The sequence below is a fragment of the Typopeltis vanoorti genome, chromosome 8, assembly GCF_054136105.1.
Source record: "Typopeltis vanoorti isolate ZY-2024b chromosome 8, IOZ_Tvanoo_1.0, whole genome shotgun sequence".
In the NCBI taxonomy this organism is placed as follows: Eukaryota; Metazoa; Arthropoda; class Arachnida; order Uropygi; family Thelyphonidae; genus Typopeltis; species Typopeltis vanoorti.
This window is the reverse complement of record NC_143556.1, coordinates 50,242,548-50,266,999: the sequence shown is the minus strand read 5'-3', so window position 1 is coordinate 50,266,999 and position 24,452 is coordinate 50,242,548. Positions and strand designations below refer to the sequence as shown.

Sequence of the window (24,452 nt, the reverse complement as noted above, 5' to 3'; positions counted from 1 at the left end):
ATAACTAGCATTTTGAAAAGCTTTTCTCTTGGTACTGTCATAAGCTTTTTTCAGCTTTATAAAACTTATGTACAGATCCTTGTTATGTTACCATGATTTCTCTACTATTTGTAAGAAGGTAAAAATCTGATCCCCATGACATGTTTGGTCTAAATCTGGTTTGTTCTCTTCCACAATTTTTTTAGTCTTTTCAATAGGGAAATTCCTTTATAATATTGTTTTTCTCTTTTTATAGATGGGTATTAAGAGAGCTCTACTCCAATCATCCAGAACCTTATGGCTAGGCCTTCTGAGTTATGCAATTGTTACTGTAAAACTTTTATACTTCCATATTTGAATATTTCTGGTCAAATATATCTACTCAAGCTTTCTTTCCACGTTCAGGTTTCTGATGGCCTTTTCTATCTCGGATATTAATATGTTCTCTGATTGCATTCCACTTGAATATTTTTCGCTACTGTTCTGTCTTGTTTCATTTAGTATTCTTTCAAAGTAGACATCAAGAATATATTTATATTCAATTGTAATTTCTGTTGAATGACTTTAAAAGTCATGAGAAATTACTAATTTCTCATGACTTTCTTTTAGCTACTTTTACACAGTTAATGCTTTTACAGCCCTCCCCACCCCACCCCGTATTCTCTCAGAACATCCACCAACTTGCTAGGAACATTTGATATGCTTTCTTCTTTTCTATAACTGCCTCTTTAACTTCCTGCATCCACCACAAAGTTCTGATTTTCTACCCTTTTAACCACGCTACTGGCCAAGACGTCTATAGACGTCGAGGTTATCATGGATGCGAAGTGCATATTAAACTTGTAATACCATTGATATTACACTGAAATATATGATGGATACAAATGTGTATGAGGATGTGTATTTGATCCATATTGGCCGGTTATGTGGTTAAACAATTTCACCATTTGCCTTTCTCACTGAATAAGTCAATATTTTCTTCAGAGTTTACACTGAAACTGCAAGGTTTAGTTCTTGTTTACAAACTTTCATTTTTTTCCCTCAAATAATATTTGTATAGTTGAGCCTAGAATTAACCTCTAAAAGCTGCTTATATTTAATTTTCTTGAATATAGTGCCAAGATAAGTTGTTAAAAATGCTACAATTACATGGCATAAATCAATTATGCAGAACAATACTTACACTTAAGTTGTAAATCAGCAGTTGAAGAATGCAGCCAGCAAGGATGCATGCTATGTACACTGTTATTATTATTATTATTGTATGGGGACCTCCATGGAGTTCAAAGACTCATTGCAGGAGACCTAAACTATCCACATAATCATGTTGATTGAATTTTAACGGTATAGATGGATATAGATGCAAACACAGATTGATAAGAAAATAACTATTTATTGGCTTAATTGCTAATATTTCACTGGTATTCTATCCAGCATCTTCAGTTTGTTATATTAGCGAGACAACCGCAATCCAGTGTAACAATGGGACTAGTATGAGTAATTGTAATGTGCAAACAAAGACTAAGTCCTAATTAGGCGCCATCTAAGTTGGGAAAAAAAAATGAGAGAGAAAAAGCAGGTATTAATTTGGTCTTAGGATGACTGTCTCCCAAATCTTTGGTAGATTTATACAGCCATACTTGTTGAAGTTTGGAGTATGTTTCAAGGCTTCTGTTGATTCCAGAAACAACCTCTTGGACTTGTAAAAGCTTGTGTGCAGCACTTTTGATACCACCTCACTATTCACGAATGTACCATTAACTGAAACCCTTAATTTGCTAAATTCACAATTTTCCCCTGATATATTTCAGCTATTTAAATTCACAGTACAGGCAGGTTATTTTACATGGAAAGGGAAATATACAAACAATTAGAGGACAGCTATGGGATCTCCCCCTCCCTTAGCCAACTTCTACATAGAACTGAATTGAAAGTTTATTTTTCACTTGGTTAGACTATAATAAATTTAGTTTAATCCTTTATCCAAGTGTGAGCAACAAAGTTTGCACCTGTAAGTATCTTCAGGACTGGGGTAAGGTAGTACAACACCAGGAAACTCGTTGCAAAGGTGGAGCAAGATAACATCACTCCTATCTCAGTGTCTCCCATAATGCAAAACACATCTCCTTGCGGATATGTATAATATTATGCATTAAGGGAAGGGCCACTACCCAGACTTGTCCTATTTTTAGCATTACAATTGTTATTTTTGATTTAGGATCCTGGATTATCTACAGTCCTGTTTATATTTACTCTTAGAGAGGAAGGTTCTGTGGGTCGAATATGTGCCTTTCATATGTTTGGGATTTTTAGACCATCATTATTGTTCAGATTGGGGTGGTTGATAATAATCTCACGTGCTTCCTTAAATTCGTGTTGATACCATGTTTTGATGTGATGTAACTGGTGCTTTTCCAGTCAATTCTATGTTAAGGTGTTCTGGGCATGATCAGAAAGGCCAGCTTCACCATAGTTATTATATTTAATGTGTCCTTTATGTTCTTTTTGTCTGATAGGAATTGTGCATCTTGTTTCCCCTATATATGGTATATTACATGTGCAATAAGTACGATATACTCCAGGGATGGGCCAGCAGAGGGAGTGGGGTCTTTGGATGAGTTGAGTAAGCATTTTAATTATGCAGGAGGTTTAAAGATGGCTTTGAGGTTGTATTTTTGTAGTATTCTGTTTATTTTACCTGATGTCCCTTTAATGTAAGGAATGGTTATAATTTTATTGTAGTCTGGTTTATCTTTGTTTTTTATTGAGGTCCCAGTGCAATCCAATATATGGTTTGCATTGGGACCTCATAGAGAATTTTGTTAATAGTGTTTTGGCTGTAACCATTTTTTAGAAAACTATTGCTGATAACTTTAAATTTATCTTTCAGTGCATGTTCATTGGAGCAGATCTTCAAAGCCCTGTTTTTTAGAGTATTAATGACACCTAGTTTTTGTGTTGGATGGTGGTAGTAGTTTATATGTGTATATTGGCCAATATGTGTCGGTTTCCAGTAAACAGGGAAGGAAAGATTGCCAGAAGGAAGACATGTGACAAGTGTATCTAGAAACAGAAGTGTGTTCTGTTTTTCAATCTCAATTGTGAACTGTTTGTGTTGTTTGTTTAGGTGGCTAAGGAAAGTGTCTAGCAAAACAACAACACAAACACTGTTAACAACAAAGATGTTTTATTATTTCAACAAAGATCTTTTTCTATTTACAGAAAGCCTACACACACAGGAGGATACCTACATAAACAGTCACATCATCATCCAGTCCAATAGTACGGCATTTTAAAAACACTTACACACAGAGCCAGAGCCATTTGTTCTAACAATACAGCTCTGACCACTGAACTCCAATACCTGTGCCATACGTTCTTAGCCAACGGCTACTATTACATAGGCCCATTACTCTGCCCTCCCCTAATACACAAGAATACAACATGACTATTTCTATTCCCTATATCAGAGGTACATCGGAAAAGATAGCCAAAGTATTGTTGAAACATGGCCTTCGCACCACTTTCAAACCTCATGTCAAGCTGGCAACTCTGATCCGCTCGCCTAAGGATAAACTTCACCCTTTAGCACACCCAGGAGTGTATGAAGTTCCGTGTGACTGTGATTTGGCCTATTATGGGCAAACAGGAAGATCAGTGAACATCCGCCTGGAAGAACATGAAAGATACATTCGCTACTATTACTATGGCAAGTCAGGACTGGCAGACCACGCTTTGGACACTCTTTCACACAGGACTAGATGGAGGAAAATGAATGTGCTATTTAGGAGTCGTTATAGATCTGAAAGATTATTTTTTGAGTCAGCAATGGCTTTGAAGAATTCTCCCAACCTTAACAAATATGGTTGCATTAATTTGCCAAAAATTTGGGAGACGGTTATCCTAAGAAAAACTCCTGGATAACTGCTTTTTTTTTTTTTTCTCGTTAGAGGGCGCCAAAAATAGGACTTTAGATCTTTTGTCTTTTGCAATTATATTGTTTCCCTCACTCACTGTCGCATTTACATGTATGTTGTGCTCTGATGATGCTGAGTTGAAAATCACTGAAATATAAGCGTTAATAAAACATCTTTGTTGTTAAAAGTGTTTGTGGTGTTGTTAATACCATGAAAAATAAGTCATGAAGGAAGGGTGTTTTATTTATTTCGTATCCAAACACAAGTAGTACAGTAGTAAATAAGTGGTACAACATGATTTACAACAAATTAGGATACATTACAATGAGATCAGTTTAGATTTGGTAGGTGAATTATACAGGGAATAATAATTAAATATGAAAAAAAGGAAACTATACATTTATATCCAATAAACATGGTCAGATGTTCCTCCAGTATCTTGCACAATCAACTGTTCTTTCTGTGCAGGATACAAGGTCCTCTTTTGCACAAGGCGATGGAAGAAAGGGACAAGAAAGAAGGTGTTCCATGGACTGGGTTGTCCCACACTCATGATTGTCTGGGCCAGTGAGGTAGCCCCATTTGATGAGGTTTTGTTTGCAGCATCCTGTTGTCCGGAGTTTGTTGAGGCTTTTCCAGGTATTCCAGTCCAAGTGGGCACCACGTGGAAGATGTTCGGCTATTGGAATACCAGTATTATTTTCAGGATATAATGCAAGCCATTGTTGAAATCTTGTCTCTGGGAGGTTTTTAGGTGGTTCAACAGTTGTCAGGAAGCTGTGTCGGGATCTTAGTCATTGGAGCACTGTGGTCTGGTTGAATAGTGGGTGGCGTTCATCATTCATTTGTCTGCTTCTTTAATCAGCTGAGAATGCAGATCTTCGAATTGAAGGGGGTGGAATACCAGCCAAAGCATACAGGTCTTTTAGTGGTATTGGTTTCAGGCATCCTGTAATTAAGCGGCAGCTTTCATTCAATACTGGATCAAGTTTTTCAGCATGTTAGGATCTGGACCATACTGGGTGGTCATATTCAGCAGAAGAATAGCAAAGGGCCAAGGCAGAAGATAGTGTGCTAGGGTCTGTACCCCATTTGGAGGAGGTAAGCTTTCTTAGTATGTTGTTTCTTGCATTCGCTTTTGCCTTCGTTTTTTCTATGTGGGTTTTATATGAGAGGATGCGATTGAGAGTCACACCGAGGTAGATTGGGTTCCAGGAATGTTCTATATTAGAGCCTTCCCAAGAAATCTGTAGCTTCCTGTTGGCTTCCTTATTGTTAAGGTGGAAAGGGGCAGTCTGGGTTTTCAAGGGGTTTGGTTTTAGTTGATTGCTGGTATAGTATGTGGTTGGACTATTTAAGGCAAGTGATAGAGTAGTTTCAATGGACTTGAAATTTTTTGACTGAGTGGTTATGGCAAGGTCATCAGCATAGATAAAATTTCTAGTTCCTGGAAAGATGGGGAGATCATTGACGTAGCTGTTGAAAAGTAATGGTGATAACACACTTCCCTGGGGAAGGCCATTTTTTTGGTGGTGCCAGCAGCTCTTCCTACCTACAAGGTCCATGTAAAAGCGTCTGTTTTCCAAGGGTGATTGGATCAGGAGGACAAGGCGATAGTCTCTAGTTATTCTGTTTATTTTATTTCTGAGTGTGAGATGGTTTATGGTATCATATGCTACAGTTAAGTCTACAAAGCTACTCTTGTGGCTAGTTTTTGCTCATAACCATTTTCTATATATTGAGTGAGGTTGAGAATTTGTGATGTGCAGGATTTGCCTGGTCTAAAGCCAGCCTACTCAGCAATAAGATGGGGTTCGATTAGGGGTTGTAGTCTATTCAAAATTAATCATTCATAGAGTTTAAAGAGGTTGCTGAGTAGCGATATAGGTCTGTAATTTTTTGCTTTGGTTGGAATTTTCCCTGGTTTCAGAAAGGCCACCACTTTGACATGCCTCCAGATAGTTGGTATCCTTAGGGTTCTGAGGCAAGTATTGTATAGGTTTAATAACCACTCTTTAATCCTGGTTCCAAAATGTTTAATCTGTTCATTACAGACATCATCAAGGCCTGCAGATTTTCTAGGTTTTAATAGGTTTATGGTAGCATTAAGTTCAGTGATGGTGAAATCTGAGTTAATCATATTTTGTTCCTCACTTATTGTTCTAAGTATCTTATTTTTTGTGTGTTTTTTAGTGAATTTTCCATTCAGCAGCAGCTGGTGAGCAATTTGATTAGCTGTTTACCTGTGGATGCTCATGTGGCTTAGTGAAATCCTTCCTAATTCTGTTGATAAGTTCCATGCCTTTCTGCTACTATGGATCATATCAAGAGCCCCTATTTCTTTTTTTCCATGAGGAATGCCTTTCCTCTGCCATCTTGGAGCATAATTTTTCTCCTGCTTGGATAGTCTCTTCTGAGGAGAGGTTGGTGTAATAAAGTTGTAAGTAATCAGCATACTGGGCTTGTATGTCACTGAAAAGGCCTGGAATGTAGTTTGTGCGGCATCCTCGGGGGATGTGTTTGGTGGAGATTTTCCTCAGTATTTTTATGAATTCTGGATACTCTTGAGGGTTTGGAGGGACTTCTTCTATGGAGCAGTCAAGATCTTCCATGAAACCCTTCCAATTAACTTTTTAGAAATTAAATCATCATCTGTAAGGGATGATGTTAGGCATAATTGCTGGGTTGAATTGAATCATTATAGGTCTATGTTGAGTATGTGGAATCGGATTTAAAACCTTTTTAACACAGATGTTGGATATTTTTGAGCTAACAAATATGAGGTTAGGGTTATAGCCTCGCTTCCATCTGCCACTGTTGAAAGATGCAGGGAGTTTTGGATTATGTACCAGGTTTAAAGAAAGGTTTTCAGCCCATTTTTCAACAAGTTCTCCGTCTTTGTTGGACTTTGTGTAACCCCGGTTAACACTATGGCTGTTAAAGTCACCTAATACAACATTAGTCATGTATGCATTATTATTGAGGAGGATGTCAGGGAAGGAGAAAGCTTCTTCTGGTGGTTTATAGACTGAGGTGATTGAAATATTTTTAAATGTGATCGTAATAATCTCAATGTTTCTGTTGGTCATTGAGTCAATGGACGATGGGATCAAGTTCTCTTTTGTAAATGTTGCACTGCCATATTTATCGTGGGATATTTCTTTGATGAGTTTCATGCTATGGATGTAAGGTCTTGCAGCACCTTCTCCTCTGTGAGTTTCTTGCAGGCAGAGCACATCACAGTCATTATCTCTGCAAATATTTGTAATGAGATCTTGCTTGAAACTGGAGAAACCGTCAATATTAAATGATATTATTTTTAGGCTTGCCCTAGGTAGGATCCTTTAGTGCAGAAATTTGGGAGCATTTTAGTTCGATCACTTGTGTTTAGTGTGGATGTCAAAGATAATGGGCGTCAAATTAATACCCATTTTCTTTTGTCCATGCTGACAGTCTATTTAAATCATCCTGCAAGTTCTCCACATCGCCTTGGTTAGCTATTACTCTACCTAATTTCACATAATCAGCAAACCACTGGATATTCTCTTTCCTATGTCATATATGTACAAATTAAACAGTAGTGGTCCTAGCACTGAACCTTGTGGCACACCACCATATACCATTTTTTGATATCTGTCCAGCAGCCGCCATCATATTCACATAACCAGTGTCGTATCCATTCCCATTTGTTCTAATTTGCATAACAGTTCCATATGATATTCTGTCAAATTCCATTACAAAATCCATCAGAATCAGCTCTGGAAGAATTCCAAAGGAGTAGAAAGAGGGCAACATAATTCCCTTGCATAAGAGATGTGTTCTAAGACTACAGTACCAAATTATAGACCAATAAGTATTTCAAGTGTGGTGGAAAAATTGGTCATAAAGAGAATTCAAGAATGGGTGGATAAAAATATGATACTATATGAGGGGTCAACATGGGTTTTGTGAAGGGTAGGTCATTCCTTAGTAATTGGCTAACTTTTTATAATAGAGTAACAGCTGAGTTGGATACCATGTGATCTTTCTTCCTTCCAGTCTATACTTCCATAGTTGAAGTCTCTCATAATAATCACTTGACTTGTACTTGTAGTAATTTGCCAATACATATCTTCCAGATCATCTGTGGAACTCCCTGGCCTATAGCAACAACCAACTGTATTTTATTAGGACACCTTCTTGGCAATTCTCATAGAAGGGATGTAAGTTCTGTTCGCTACAAACTTGTATTAACTAGGTCTGCCTACTCACTGATGTTTAAATCCCCTCTATCTACTACAGAAGACTACAACAAAACCATCACCATCCAATACATTAAAGGCACATCTGAAAAGATATCTAGGGCGCTTAACAAACACCAACTACGCACAGTATTTAAACTTTATATAAAATTAGCAATTCTCATCTGTTCACCTAAGGACAAATGCACTCCTTTATCACATCCAGGTGTCTATGAAGTGCCCTGTTCTTGCCATCAAGCCTACTATGGACAGACAGGAAAAATGTGCACATCCGCCTCAGTGAACACAAAAAATATATCTGACACTTTCGCTATGGTAAGTCAGGTCTGGCAGACCATGCTTTGGATACCCCTGCAAATAAGATCAATTGGAAAGAAACAAAAGTAATGCACAGAAGCTCCTACAAGTCAGAGAAGTTGTTCCTGGAATCAACAGAAGCCTTAAAACATACTCCAAACCTTAACAAGTATGGCTGTATAAATCTACCAAAGATTTGGGAGACAGTCATCCTAAGACCAAATTAATATTTATTACTATTATTTTTTAATTTATATTTTTTCAAACTTTCTAAGACTATCATTTGGACTACTATTTCAAAACTTGAATTTTTTATTTTTTTTTATTTTATTTTAAACCTAGATGGCGCCATATTAGGACTTTAGTCTTGTGTTGCACGCTGCAATCACTTATACTAGCCCCACTGTTACACCGGATTGTGGTTGTCTTGCATTTGTAACAAATTTTGTATTGTGTGCTCTGAAGATGCTGGATATAATACCAGCGAAATATTAGCTTTTAAGTTAATAAATAGTTATTTTCTTAACCATCTGTGTTCTTATCATACCGTGAAACCTATTACAACATAAAATAAATTAACCTAATATCAACTAAAATATGAAAAAGTTACTTATCCTTCAGGAGCGCTGCCACCTAACTGTCTCTCTATTCATAATCTATATGGATGTTATTATGAAGGAATGTCTTGTGCCTGCTCTGACACCTAATGCAAAATCAGGTGTTGGATAAGAATGTGTATATTTGTTTGCTCATGAGCAAACAAAAATTTGCACCTGAAGTGATTTTATGAATAGATCACTTATACATAGAGAAGATAACTTCATATAAAATTGCCCTGCTATCCCAAAATCCAGAGCACACTTCATTTCAGACATATATATATATATTCTTATAAGGGGATGGATTGTTCATTATCTAGAATGTTTTCAACCTTTATTGAAGTCTCATTAGTGACAGTTCAACTTACGTGGATACTGAGAGCTGAATCAGTGATAAAAAACATATTTCCATATGCAAGTAAAAATGATGTATCATAATATTAGCAAAATATTCTGGATGAGAGATACTTGCAGGAATTTTTTGCTACAACATTCATGCAATTTTTTTATAATAAATAATAATAATCACACTGGGATAAAGGGGTTAGCCTAGTGGCTTTGCGCTTCACAACCATATGCCTGGGGAAGGAGTGTCCTAGGTTCGATTTCCGTCGGTGACGTTAGGAGTTCAAGGATTTTCCTCAGCCATAGCCAAGTTAGCCGGTATTGGGCATGGACTGCAGGGTTTTTCTCCCCAGTTTATCTGGGGTTTTTCATCCTGCAAGCAGGCAAACTGGCCTTGAGAGCTCAACACAACGGACATAGGATACACCGGGGCATAGGACTGACCACCTTATGCTGTGAACGGTTTGAGGTCTGATGATTAATAAACCCTCGACACCGCAAGGTAAAAGAGGGCAAAAAAAAAAGGAAGACAAGATGAGAAGTATAATTTACTCTAACGAAGCGGCGGGGGGGGTTGCTACAGTAATCTTGTGAAGTTTTTTTTTTTATATTGACCAAATCTTAATAAGAAGGATTCTATACTTATCTCAGTCATTGTGGAAAGTAGTTATCCAGAAGAGAAACGTGTTTTTTCTTATGTTATATTTTAATGAATTATATATCTTTGGAATAGGTTATTAAAATTGCTTATTGCCATTGTTCATCACATTGTATCATCTTCATGATAACAGTGAATTGGTTTTTGGACAAAACATTTATTTTGAACAGTTTTAATTTACTCAGAAAATGACTTTTGTGGTCTTATTTACAACATGTAGTTGACAACAAATTTTCCACTTGTCTGGCAGCTTGGCATTGATAATTTGGATTATTCTTTTTAGGGTCCTGCATTTTTATTACTTAAATACATTCTTTCATAGTATTCAAATAAGTATAAGAGTATATGTACATGATTAATTAGCAACAACTAGTTAATCATGTACATGCGATACGTGTATCACTCACGTTCAATGCTATTTCAATATTTGACAACTATAATTGTTAGAATTTTACAGTTATTCATATTTGTATAATGTTTTTTAACCTAAGTGCTTATATCCTGAAGATGCCAACAGCTAAAGTTTGGTGAAACTAGTAGGTTTAATAAATATTTATTAGTTAACACTTGATCCATTGTCCAAATAATTACTCTAGTTAGATGATCAGGAAAATAAACATTCATTATAAAGTATAAGAGTATTTTGGAATTGGCATAAGCTATAAGATAATTAGATTTGTGTTTCATTTCTTAATTTTTTCTTATATTTTAAGATAACAGAGTAGAAGATTATTTATTTGAAAAACTTGATAAGAAGCGGGAGAGACCAACCAATTCTGAACTGTTGGGACAAGACATGATTGATGCAGGAATAGATCTAGGATCTGGAACAGCTTATGGTAAGAATATGTATATAAAACTTTCTGTAATTAGAAATATCAACATATAAACTAATACAGACTGACATCTAATTGCATAATACTTATTCAGATATAATGGTTTTAAGCATACTCAAGCTGAATTGGATTTTGAATTTCCTAAAATAGTAAAATATAATGCTGGTATATGCAGAAGTTTAAACTTTTATTATTTGTAAAAGTTTAATTTATTGTTAAATCCTGATCATTGATTGCCAAAAATAGGCTGCCAATGATATCAGATTTCTATACTGAAATCTAAGCGCATAAGTAAGATACTAGATATATAGGATTTTGCTCTGATAATTCTCTATCTTTTCTCAAAATTAATTTCAACGATAAATAAATTGAGTCTTCACACTAATTTCTAATTTGAAACTAATTTTTATTAGTCTCAACATAATATAAGAGGTCATATATTATGATGTCAACTAAAATACATTAAATAAGATGAAAAATAGGAAAACACCAGGTGAAGACACTATAAACATGGAAAATAGGTGAAAATTTTAATGAAAGACTTCTGAAATTCTTTAACATGGTTTGGATTTCTGGAAAAGCTCTTGGAAAAATGCACTTGTTATTCCAGTTTATAAAAAAGGAAATAAAGATGACTGCAATAACTATAGGGGAATTAGTTGCTAAACAGGGTACAAAATATATGCAGGAATATTAAAAGAGAAACTTAACAGTATTGTAGAGGACAATTTGCTAGAAGAACAAACTGGATTCTGAAAAGGCTGATCTGGGAGAGGCTCAGTTTTCACTCTAAAAATATTATTGAAAAGCAAAGAGAATTTCAAAAAGGAACATACATGGCCTTCACTGAGTATGAAAAAATTAACTGATCTAAATGTACCAAACCTACAGCCGATTTTAGAAATATACACAGGAAATAAAATATTAGTCAAATTAGATCAAATATCAGAATGGAAAGACACATCAAGAAGAGTACAGAAATGATGTACCCTATCATATCTGCTTTTTAATATATATATATATATATATATATATATATATATATATATATATAAAATTATAACAATCTGAAAACAGCATAATTCATTTAGTATACAAATAAACCCACAAATAAAGATGGAAACACTGTTATTTGTTACATCAGAAGATGATTTACAAAGATCAGGAAAATCATTAAATGAAATTTCAGAACAATATAATATGAGAATATCAAAAGGCAAAGACAAAAATAATGGCTTTCAAAGGAGAAAACCCAATAAGAAGTAAAATAGTGATCATCATCAAATTCCTGCCATGTACCCTCAAGGGGTGTACAGGATATGATAGTACATGAAAAATTTACATCATTACTAACTTCCTATCTACAATTTTCCTCCAAATCAGTCTGTTACTTGTCAAGACTCCAACATTATAAGATCTGATATTTCTATCGTCTAAGGCACTTTGTACTGTGTCAATCCACCTATGTCTTGGTCTTCCTCTGGGTCGTTTTGCTGCCAACCTGGCAGAGAACACTTGTTTTGCTAATCTTTCCTCGCCCATTCTGTTTAAGTGACCATACCACCTGAGATTAGCTCTGCTGACGCATTCCTGAATGCTGACAATGTCAAGTTCTTTCCTAATATCCTCGTTTTTAATATGATATTGTAAAATTTAATGTAAAATAGTGATATATATAATGGAATATTGGAACAAGTAAATACGTTAAAATACCTGGGATGTGATTTATCATATCATAATGTCTATATCCTTTTCATATGAAGATGAAAAAGATGTAGCGATTAAAATATCAAATTTTGTTCTCATAAACAGAATAATAAATCCTTGGTACAAAAACACACCAGAATGAGACTATATAATGTTCTGTCTAAACAAGCTTTATTATACATAAGTGAAACATGATGACCATAAAAAATGAAAAATGAATTCAAACAGCAGAAATGAAATTTATTATTATTATTATTACGGGTATCTCCATGGAATCAGTAGACTCATCGCGGGTGACCCAAACTAGCAAAATAATATCTGTCATCTCTCTTCTTGAATTCATTTACAGATGAAGAGCTCACAACTAAGTCAGGCAATGAATTCCACTCATTCACCACCCTCCAGCCAAAAAAACCTTGTTCTGACACCCTTGTTAACCACACTCTTCTTTAATTTCCAGGGATGACCTCTTGTTCTTCCATCACTGTCACACAGCTGAAACATTTTCCCTGCATCAATCCTATAAAAACCTTTCAGTAATTTAAACGTTTCTATCATATCCCCCTCTTCTCCGCCTATCAACCAATCACTGCAATCCACAAGCTCTCAATCTATCAATGTAGGGAGCATTTTTTACATCACTCACCAACTTAGTCACTCTTCTCTGAACCCTCTCCACAGCCTCCTCATCTCCAAGGAATCCAGGTGACCAGACCTGAGCACAGTAATCCAAATGTGGAAGTATTAATGCTTTATAAAGGGGAATAATAACCTCTTTATTATTCCCCTTTATAAAGGGGAATAATAAAGGATGTAAGTGTGTTCCTCAACAACCAAGTAATCCTATGTGCAATCTTGGACACCTTAGCAATGCGTCCTCTGAACTTCATCTCCCTGTCTACCAACACCCCTAAGTTCCTAGCCTTATCAATCTCTTGGAGTACTGTTCCATCAATGTAGTACACATCTGGTAATCTTTTAATCCCAAAATGCATGACTTTACACTTTTCCACATTGAACTGACATCCATTACCTTTGCCCATTCTACCAGCTTATTTAAATCATCCTGCAAACTTTCAACATCAGCTTGATTTTTTATTGCGCTACCCAACTTTGCATCATCAGCAAACAACTGAATATCTCCCTGTAAGCCATTTCCTATATCATTTATATACAAATCAAACAACAATGGCACAGAGCCCTGAGGCACACCACTGGTCACCTGCCTCATCCTGGACTCGGCTCCTCCATACACTACCTTCTGGTATCTCTCCCTGAGCCATTCTCCTATCCATATCACCAATTTAGTATCCATTCCCATCTGCTCCAATTTGCATAACAGTGTTCCATGGGGTATCCTGTCAAAAGCCTTAGCAAAATCCAGAAGTACCACTGTCTAGCCAGTTCCTTTGTCCAACTCAGATGTCATTCTATTATGAAAAGTTAATAGATTGCTAAGGCAGGATCTACCTTTAACAAAACCATGCTGGCCTCTATAGAGTTTCATATCCTGATCCACCCAAATTCAGACCAATCACCATCTCAGGAGTAGTGGTAAAAGTATTGGAAAAGTTGGTTAAAGACAAAATTCAAGAATGGGTGGATCAGGATATGATACTCTATAGAGGCCAACATTGTTTAACTACCGCAGTTTTAGAGCTACCCTTATGCAAAGGAATCACTTTACCTAACTTCCACTCCCTAGGGACCATACCAGAGTACAAACTTAAATTGAATATCGAAGTAAGAGGGGTTGACAATTCATTTGCACATTCACGCAACACCCAAGCTGATATTCCATATAAGCCTGCAGCAGTGTTTGCATTTAAATTTTGCAATATATTAAATACCTCCGATTTCTTAGCTTCAATTCTCCCATTAGTTATTGCTACAGGTACAGAGATATCCTCACTTGGGTGATAGACTTTTGAAAAGTGATCACTCAGTAACTTGACTATTACATCTGATTTTGTCACCTCAATACCATCAGCACCCACTAAGGTTATCCTTCACAAATTTCTCAGAGAAACAACTGGATATGCTGAGTGGGACCATAACACAAAGGAAGAAATTTTACAATCCCTGCATATAAAACCAAATCAGAGCAAATATACATAAAAATGGTTCATCATCATGAAATTCCTGATATGTACCCTCAAGGGGCATACAGGATATGATAGTACTACATGAAAAATTTACATCATTACTAACTTCCTATCTACGATTTTCCTCCAAATCAGTCTATTACATGTCAAGACTCCAACATTATCAGATCTTATATTTCTATTGTCTAAGACACTTCTGTACCGTATCAGTCCGTCTATATCTTTGTCTTCCTTTGGGTCGTTTTCCTGCCAACCTGGTGGAGAACATTTATTTTTCTAATCTTTCCTCACCCATTCTGTTTAAGTAACCATACCACCTGAGATTAGCTCTGCTAATGCATTCCTGGATGCTGACAATGTCAAGTTCTTTCCTAGTATCCTCGTTTTTAATATGATATTGCCATTGATGCCATCTGTTCACGCCTCTAATCTTTCTCAGGACTCTCATATCTGCGGTCTCTAGTCTTTGGTCAAGGTTTTACTTCTCACCCAGCTCTCAGATCCATAAGTTAAAACTGGTTTGAACACTGTCTTGTATATAGCTAATTTAGTGTTCCGACTAATTTCTCTCTTATTCCATATGAATTTATTCAATTGACTGCCTACCATACCGGCTTTGTTGATTCTGTTGTCTGTTTCCATATTTAATTTACCATCTTCATTAAAAATCGTGCCTAAGTAGCTGAAATGTTTTACTTGTTCCACAGGTTCTCCATTCACAACACAGTTGACATTTTCAATGATTCTGCCTATTTTCATTGTCTTTGTCTTTTTATTGCTGACCTTCATACCATATCTATTACAACAGTTGTTCAATTTAGTCAGGGAATCTTGCAAACTTGTAGCGGATTTATTTAGAAGTATAACATCGTCTGCATAAAGCAAAGAGCTGACATTAACATCTCTAATTCTGATATCATGTTTAATACCACTTTCCTTCATAATGTGATCCATAAAGATAATCAATAACAGAGGGATTAACACTTTCATTGCCAAGCTGAAAATTGGAATTTCGTGTGGTGGCCAAATTTTTTTTATTTTTTATTTAGTTAGCGACGTCAACGCGATAATGAGTGATCGGCCGTTTGGTGAGAACTCGCATCGCGCGATATCGCGTGATTGGCAATGAACATGTTAATGTACATCCTTATCTCACACCAGATTTAACATTAAATCACCTTCCCGTACTTCCTTCAATACTGACTGCTGACTTACAATTCAAATAAAGACTAAGTATTGCTTGATATAATGCCCCATTGACACCATATAACTGTAGCGTATTGAATACCTTCTCTCTTGGCACCTTGTCATATGCCTTTATCAGATCGACAAAACTTAAATACAGATCTTTGTTATATTCCCATGCTTTCTCTACTATTTGTCATAAAGTGAAGATCTGATCCTGACAGCCTCTATTTGGCCTGAATCCAGCTTGTTCTTCACTAAGCTTTTCTTCCACAATTCTTCTCAACCGTTTCTCAAGTATACTTGCATAGATCTTGCCAGGAACACTCAGTAGGGAAATACCTCTGTAATTCTCACATTCAGTTTTATTTCCCTTTTTATATATGGGTACTATTAGAGCTCTACTCCAATCATCGGGAATTCGTCCCTCTGTCTAGGCTTTCTGAACTATGCAGTGCAGCAACTGTAAGACTTTTATACCACCATATTTCAGCATTTCTGGTCGAATATCATCTACGCCTGCTGCCTTTCTACATTTCAAGCCTTTGATTGCTTTTTCTACTTCAAGTGTAGATATGTATTCCTGACTGTGTGCCTGTTGAGTGTTTACTGCTTGTTTCATTTATCAATTTTTTAAGTAATTACTCCATACTTCAAGGATATCTTTTTCTCCCGTTTTCATGTCACCTTTATCATCTCTAACTCCTTTTACAGTACTCTTTCCTCCATTTCTAAGCTTCATCAATAACCTCCAAAATATTTTGCCACCTTGATATTTATTTTCTATGTTCTTGCCAAAGTCCTCCCATGACTTTTGTTTAGCTAGTTTTACACAGTGTTTAGCTTTCTTACATTTGTCTCTGTATTCTCTCTCTCTCTATGAGTACAAGCTGACTTATTTGCCAGGAACTTTTGATATGCTTTCTTCTTTTCCTTCACTGCCTCTTTAACTTCCTGTGTCCACATGGAGTTCTGATTTTTCTATCCTTGCAGACAACCTCTTGCCACTGAATCTCCAAGGTTTGGTTCCTGTTCTCAAACTCTTTCATTTTTTCTTCAATAATCTTTATGCATTTTAATCTACAGTTCACATTTGAGAGCTGCTCAACTTTTATTTGCTTTAAAACTTTCTTATATGTTATTCTTTTCAATGTGAAATTCAATTTTATCGTGCTCAAGACTAAATAGTGAGCACTTCCAATTTCAAATCCTCTGTACACTCTGGTGTCCCTGCACAAGGGAGAAAACATCACTATCAACAATAACATATTCAATGAGACATTTCTTATTTCTTGCCTCTTCTCTGCATGTGAATTTGTGGACGTTTTTATGTTGGAACATGGTGTTAGTAATAACCAGTCCATGTCCTGAGCTGAAATCCAACAGGTATTTGCCATTATTATTAGCTGTGCTCTTTTCTCCAAATTTTCCCAATATATTTTTGTATGTCTGACAATCATTTCCTATTCTGCTATTTAGATCTCCAACAAGGACCAACTTTTCCTTTTTCATTGTGTCAGTTGCTTTTTCTAAATTCTCAAAAAATTCCTCCACGTTTATTTTAGTAGAACCTTCTGTGGGACCATAGGCACAAATAAGTCTCATTGTCCAGTTCTCCATTCTGATATTTGCCCACATCACTCTACTTGAGAAGACTGCCTGCCATTCAGGAAGATTAGTCTTGTATTTAGTGTTGAATACAATGGCTACTTCTTCTTTTCCTTGATTGTCATTGCCTGAATATAACATTTTGTATTTATTGCTCAGAAAGATCTCACCAGTTTTTGTCTTTTTTTGTTTCAGTCACCCCTATTATGTCGATCTGGCTTGTCTAATTCCTTTTGCATTATTATTTGTTGATTGATAACTATATTATTAGTTAATAATACAGTTAAAAAAAAAGTAAACAGTTAAAAGTAAAAGGTGATATGCTAACTAGCATATCACCTTTTACTTCATTAAGATTTTTATCTTTGTAACAACTACTACAGTTTAGCCTACTGCCTATCATAGTATTCATTATTATTATATGGGCCTCCATGGAGTCTGAAAACTCCTTGCAGGAGACCCAATCTATCATACCTCTCCTTCGACCCATTAACAGACAAAGCACTCACAACTCTCCCAGCAAAAAATCGAGTCCTTACTCCCCTACTAACCACACCTTTATTCAACTTCCTGGGATGATCCCTTGTTCTGGTCCCTCTAGCCAAGTACTGAAACATTTTCCCTACATCTCTCCTATAAAACCCTTTAATCAACTTAAATGTTTCTAACATATCTCCTCTTTTTCACCTATCAACCAACTTCTGCCATCTATGCACCTTCAATCTATCCTCATAGGGAACATTCCACAGGCCACTCACCATCTTGGTCACTTGCCTCTGAATCCTTTCCACTGCTCCCCCTCCACCCACCAAGAAACCTAGGGGACCAGACTTGAGCACAGTAATCTAGATGTGGGCATATCAAGGTCTTATAAAGAGGAATAACAATTTCCTTACCTCTATTTGTTAATGTGTTCTTCAGTAGCCAAGTAATCTTATGAGCTACCTTAGCAGTACATCTTCTAAACCTTAACTCTCTGTCTACCACCACCATTCCTAAATCTCTAGCTTCACCTATTTCTTGGAGTACAGTGCTATCAATGTGATACCCAGCTTGTAATCTATTTGTAAAAATAATCATAATTAAAATTCTGAATATTTTTACGTATTGTTTATGTTACTATGTTTATTAGTTTTGTTTTCATAACACGCATTGTCGGCACTTGCGATGTGCCCGTTATGGAAATTGTTTTGTTAAAAGTGATATGTAAAGTAGTTAAAAAATTTATTTATGTACAGCCATTATACAGACAACTGACAAGAAAACGTTCGGTATCTGAGTAATGCCTGTAAACAAGGGAGCGTTCGAAAGGAATTGAGAACACAGGCCGGCAGACGTTTATGTTCGGAAGAAACTTAAGTTTTTTAAGTGACAGTCAGAAGAAAATGAATAATATATTCCGAAAAAGGAATCGTGGAACTATTAAGTTTCAAAGTGGAATAAGTATTGATGAATAAAAGGAAAATATTGCTATCTGCATTTTAAACGGAATATTGGAGAAAACACTAACTGAAAGATTTATAGTAGATTCCGAAAAGGGAATCGTAGAACTGTAAGTTTTTTATTTTTATTGGAAGAGTTAAGACTGTCAATAAGCATTTAGTGAATAAAAGAAGAATTTGCTATTTACGTTCTAAAGGAATGTTCGAAAAAACTCTGATTAGGAAGTTTCATCTGTATTAAGGAAGCCGGATCTGACTGTTATTTCTACTGAAGATAAGAGATAGAATTAAACTCGGAAGAATTAATGTGTGCTACATAAGTGATAAGAAAGGATCCTGTAAAAATGAAGAATAGAGTCATATATCTTCGGAAAAGGGCCTTGACAGAGAAAGAAACTGGCTATGAACATTTTGTGATTGTGCAAACAAAGTGTTTAGTCTAGTCTTAAGTGTAAGTTTATTTTTAAAAGGCCTTGGATCCAATTAATTTGTAGTTAGTTATGTAAAGTTGTTTGAAGTGTATATATATATTGTTTTTGTTTTATTAAATGTGTTTATTTTGTATTTTGGTCTTGAGTCAGTGTTTATTTGAATTCTGAAAGAAAGAGTTAAGATCATTGCACCAATTGGAGTGAACCCTTGTGCATATAATAACATATAGGTACACTCGGAATAAAAAAAAATAATTGTTAGAAACAGAGATCATCTCTATGGTAGGATTAAAAATATTAAGATAAATATGAATATGCTCAATATAAAAATCCACCAATTATTAACATATTTATCCCAAAATGCATAACTTTGTATTTCTCAACATTAAACTGACACCAATTAACTTTTGCCTGTACTGACAGCCTATTTAAATTCTCCTGCAATCTCTCTACACATTGCCTTGATTGACTATTATTATACTTAATTTCACATCACCAGCAAACAACTGATTATTTCCCTTCAGATTATTTCCCATATCATTTATGTACAAATTAAACAAATGGTCCCAGCACTGAACCCTGCAGCACACCACTAGCCACTTGTTTTCACCTCGATTCTGTCCCCTCCGTGTACCACTTTTTGATATCTGTCCATCAGCAACCCTTTTATCCACTTAAACCAGTGTCATATCCATTCCCATTTGTTCTAATTTTCGTAACAGAGTTCCATGTGGCATTCTATCAAATGCCTTTGCAAAATTCACTAAATTTAATCATTTTAACCTGAGGATGTAATGTAATAGGGTTTATACATTGTTCTTTTCATTGGAAGCCTCAGTATCCTTATTTTGAATTTTACTGCCATTATTGACAATAAAATAAAATAATAGTTATAAACAATATAATTCACAGCGAAACACCAAAACACACAGATACAGCGAACACAAGCATTGTAAACAAGTTTTTGGTCCACAAAACATCGGTTTATTCACTGGAGTATTGTAAAATCTCATGTGATGAAAAATAGAAATATTTTTCACCTATCTCGATTTTACATGGGCCATAAAATACATATATTTAGAAATGTATGTAGCCTACTGTAATGTAATAAATTTTGTAATATAATGTTAGAATAACTGAATGTAGAACCACAAGCAATTGTAACTAAAAAGATCAGAAAGATTAGGCTAGTAAACTGAAGGTCAACAACAGTCTCAAGGGTCACCGGATTATATGAGTTTTACCACCAAAACCTAACGTAAGCATGGGTGATGTAAGGGAGCCTCCAGAAAATCTGGGAAGTTTTGAAAGGAGGGCTAAGGAATGGCAAATGATATAAAAGGTGGAGATTGAGGGGTGAAAGGGCTCTCTTTTTTTGTTCCTGTATCAAGCCTTTCGAGGAGAAGAAAAGTCTGGGTCCCACAAGCAGTAGTTCTGGAGATCATGGGGAATTCGCTGGTAGACGAGGCTGTATTTCAAAATATCCTTCCATAAAATTCTTCGATGAATGTACCGATCCACGTGCGTGCTGATTTGTCACAGCCGAACCAGTTCCTGACATTGCCAAAGAAATGCAGTACTGTTACAAGGGAGGAAATCGCCAGATGACGACCATCAGATAGTGCCCAATCACAGCTGTTGTGCAAGTTTAAGAAAGGAACCAGTGGAACCCTTAACCTTTTTGGATTCAGGACTGCACAATGATATAGTGAGCTTGTAAGTAGATTGCTTTATGTTAATAGCCTAGATTGTGTGTACAGACGATAGATGTTGATTCTATTTAATTAATGGCATAATATGTTGAAGAGGTCAGAAAGTCAGTTTGAATCTGTATAAGAGAATATTGTAATCTTGAATAGTGCTTGTGTTTTATATAATGCTTCGAACGTGTATAGTATAATTTTGCCTTTTATTATTTATGAGAGTAAGATTATGTGTGCAAAAATCCATCCACGTATCTAATAAGTTGAGTGTAAATAATCTGTTTGTGTAATGTTTTAAGTGAGTTGTTTTAATGAATGTGTGGAGAATCAGGCACGTGATATGTCTCATAACTTTTGTATATAAATTGCCTAAGTTAAAATAAACATGATTGGTTTTGTTAATAGCTTGCCTGATCTTTGTTAGCCAATGTACTGCCTCAAAAAACAAATCGAACCTGTATGACCTAAGTAAAGTAACAGCCACGACTGAGTAATTCAGAGTTGCTTGAGATAAAATTGACTTAAGGGTTATTATACGTGCTAAGCTAAAATATTCTCTTGTATGTAATGGAAAGATAGAAAATTCTTTTACATGATCCTTAATGGCATAGTAGTCGTTAACAAAAATAAATTTTTAAGGATTACTCTATATTTTCGCGTATAATGCGATCCATGTATAATGCGAACAAGAAATTTCATTTGAAAACTAGTCCTAAAATGCCATGTCCACGTATAATGCAATCTGTTAATCTTCTTCCATAACATTATAAATAATACAATACGAATTAACGAAAGAAATATTTATTTTAAAACAAAATGTCAAAATCCTTTAAATTCTTCATCTTTTGAGTCATCAAATATTTCATTTATAAATTCATCTGTAGGCATTGCGTCATCAGTGTAGCAGTTGTCGTCATTGTCATCATGCTCTCCATTTTGTTGTGCGTCATCCTCGCTTTCCTATATGACGTCATCTTCGGATCCATCCATTGAATTACTTATTCCACGTTTAAGAAATGAGTGTTGAATCATTTCAGATGGTGTCGAATCCCATGCTTCTTTAACCCAGTTGGTGACTAGGGTGATCTCAGGCTTCTGAAAATTCCCACTCTTTGTCATCTTCACCAAACCAGATGACATCCATTCTCTCCATTTATCATGTAAGTAACCTATAAACAGCTTATTCAAGCTGACATCAAGTGGCTGCAAAACAGAAGTTAGACCACCCAGTATGACTGCTAGGTCTGTACGTAGCTCATGTGCTTTCTCTTTGCTTGTCTCCGTTAAATGTGCCCGGAACATATCCCAGACTAGCATGCTTTGTTGATGTAACAAGCTACCTGGACGTATATGTTCCATACTTGATCCAGCCACAATTGTACACCTTCATCCATCCAACCTTTCTGATTGGTGCGAACAATGAAACCTGGTGGAAATTTCATATGCTTTGGAATTTTCTTCATTTTAAATATCACTGTCGGCTTTAATTTGGTTCTGTCTGCCATGCATGCTAGAACAACGGTAAAATACGATTTTTCATGTCCCATTGTTTTTATGAGGACACCTTTTTCACCACCTGAGTTTACTGTTTGATTCCCAGGCATATCAAAGTACATGGGCATCTCATCCACATTGCCAATTTGGGAAAGTTCATATCCATGACACTTCCATAATTTTATGATACATTTATGGAAGGACTCCACTTTTTCTTCAAGCTGCTCTGGTAACTTCTGCGCAATTTTTGTTCGGTATCGTAATGTTAATGCTTTGCGTTCCATAAATAAATGCACCACCCAGACGAAGCAAGAAAAGATGAAATACCTGGTGTGTCCTTGAATTTACCATTCTTGAGTTGTAGAGCTCGAAAACAAATTGCATTTCTTGTTACTATAATGCCATCTTGTCGTTGCGTCAAAATCCATTCATTTAGCTCTTCTTCGAGTTCTGGAACGAATGCTACATCTCCATGACGGGCATGTTTCGTTTTGTGGAATTTTTCAAGAATGTCTTTTTGTTTATGCCAAAGTTCGGTGGATCACCTATTAAAATACAATGTTACCACATGCTAGGAAATAATAGAAATAACAAATTTAAACTATTAAGATAATATTACTCTCTGCTACACCAAATTCTCTCATAGCAACACTGTTATTATGTTCTTCTGCAAACTGCACGACATGCAATTTAAATCCTGCTTCAAAAGATGAATGTTTACGTTTCTGTTGGCTCATTTTCAGGCTAGGTTTGTTTAACGAATAATATTTAAAATGAACTGTGGTTAAACCAATATACCTAACTGTGCTAATATCCTGCCAAGGGGGCAGGATATTAGCACTACTTACATTACTGGCTTTATGTGCAGATATGATGCGTGCTCGGTCGCTGAATGCGAGTGGTTCAAGTAGATTTGGTTGCATAGGCATTAGGTAGTATATATTGTGTGTGCAAGTCTAATAAGATCTTATATTTTTTAAGATCCGCATATAATGTGAACCCCTAACTTTAAGTAGTATTTTTTACCATAAATTTTTTGCATTATATGCGATAATATACGGTAATACAGTTAAATTGAATTATAGCAACGTAGATTAAGGATTTGGCCCCACCCAGAGGCTTTTCCTCAGTCTATAGTACTAGTACGAGTGACAGTATACTTAACAGCATTGAAAGGGGGTGGGGATAAAGTTAAGTAGATTACTAACGGATTAAAGTTGAATAATAGTAATATACATGAGTTCGAAATCAAAGCATATAGGCATTTTGTACAAACTTAAGCAACCAAGAAAATAACGAAGTAAGAGCGGAAATACATTGAGTAAAAAGGTGACTCATAAACAATATAATAAACAATAAATTACAAAATACTAAACATTATAGTATTAAAAGCATCATATGATTGAATGCAGTGTTGTATAAATGGGCACTGATCAAAACTGAAGAGCAGCATATGATTGAAAAGCAAAATGTATGCTTGATATTATATTGTGTTAGGAAATGCAGAGGCCTTCAAAATGAAATTTTCTAACACATTTGGTGACATTTAATTTTTTTTTTGTCCTTTTCTTTTCACTTACACAGCAGTTACATTCAACATGATATTCATACTACATTTTCCAGGTAAATACATAAGCTACATTAACCAATAGTTTTCAGGTTGCTAGTTCTTGATGTTTCCCTGTGTAGCATGAATACTGTACATGGAACTTAATACAATATATATGTTGTTGTTTTTTGTTTTTCCTTCAATAAAAAGATATGAGAATTTTTTATACTAAAGAATTTTTTATACTAAATAATAAAATAACATGTAAAAACCACAGTGATATCTTTAATTAGTAAAAGGACAGATATTTTGTACTAAAATTAATAGTACATCTTCAGTGTCAGTAATAGGAATGG

At 35.5% G+C, this 24,452-nt stretch overlaps 1 protein-coding gene across 4 annotated transcripts in view; it reads left to right on the top strand.

Annotated features, from left to right (window-relative positions):
* The window catches only part of EndoB (SH3 domain containing GRB2 like, endophilin-B), a 277,611-nt gene that overhangs the window by 44,028 nt on the left and 209,131 nt on the right, over positions 1-24,452 (top strand). For all 4 annotated transcript variants that reach the window (XM_090397228.1, XM_090397230.1, XM_090397229.1 and 1 more), the window contains exon 3: positions 10,750-10,875. In XM_090397228.1, coding sequence (XP_090253354.1) covers positions 10,750-10,875 — 126 coding nt within the window. The remainder of the gene's footprint in view (positions 1-10,749; positions 10,876-24,452) is intronic.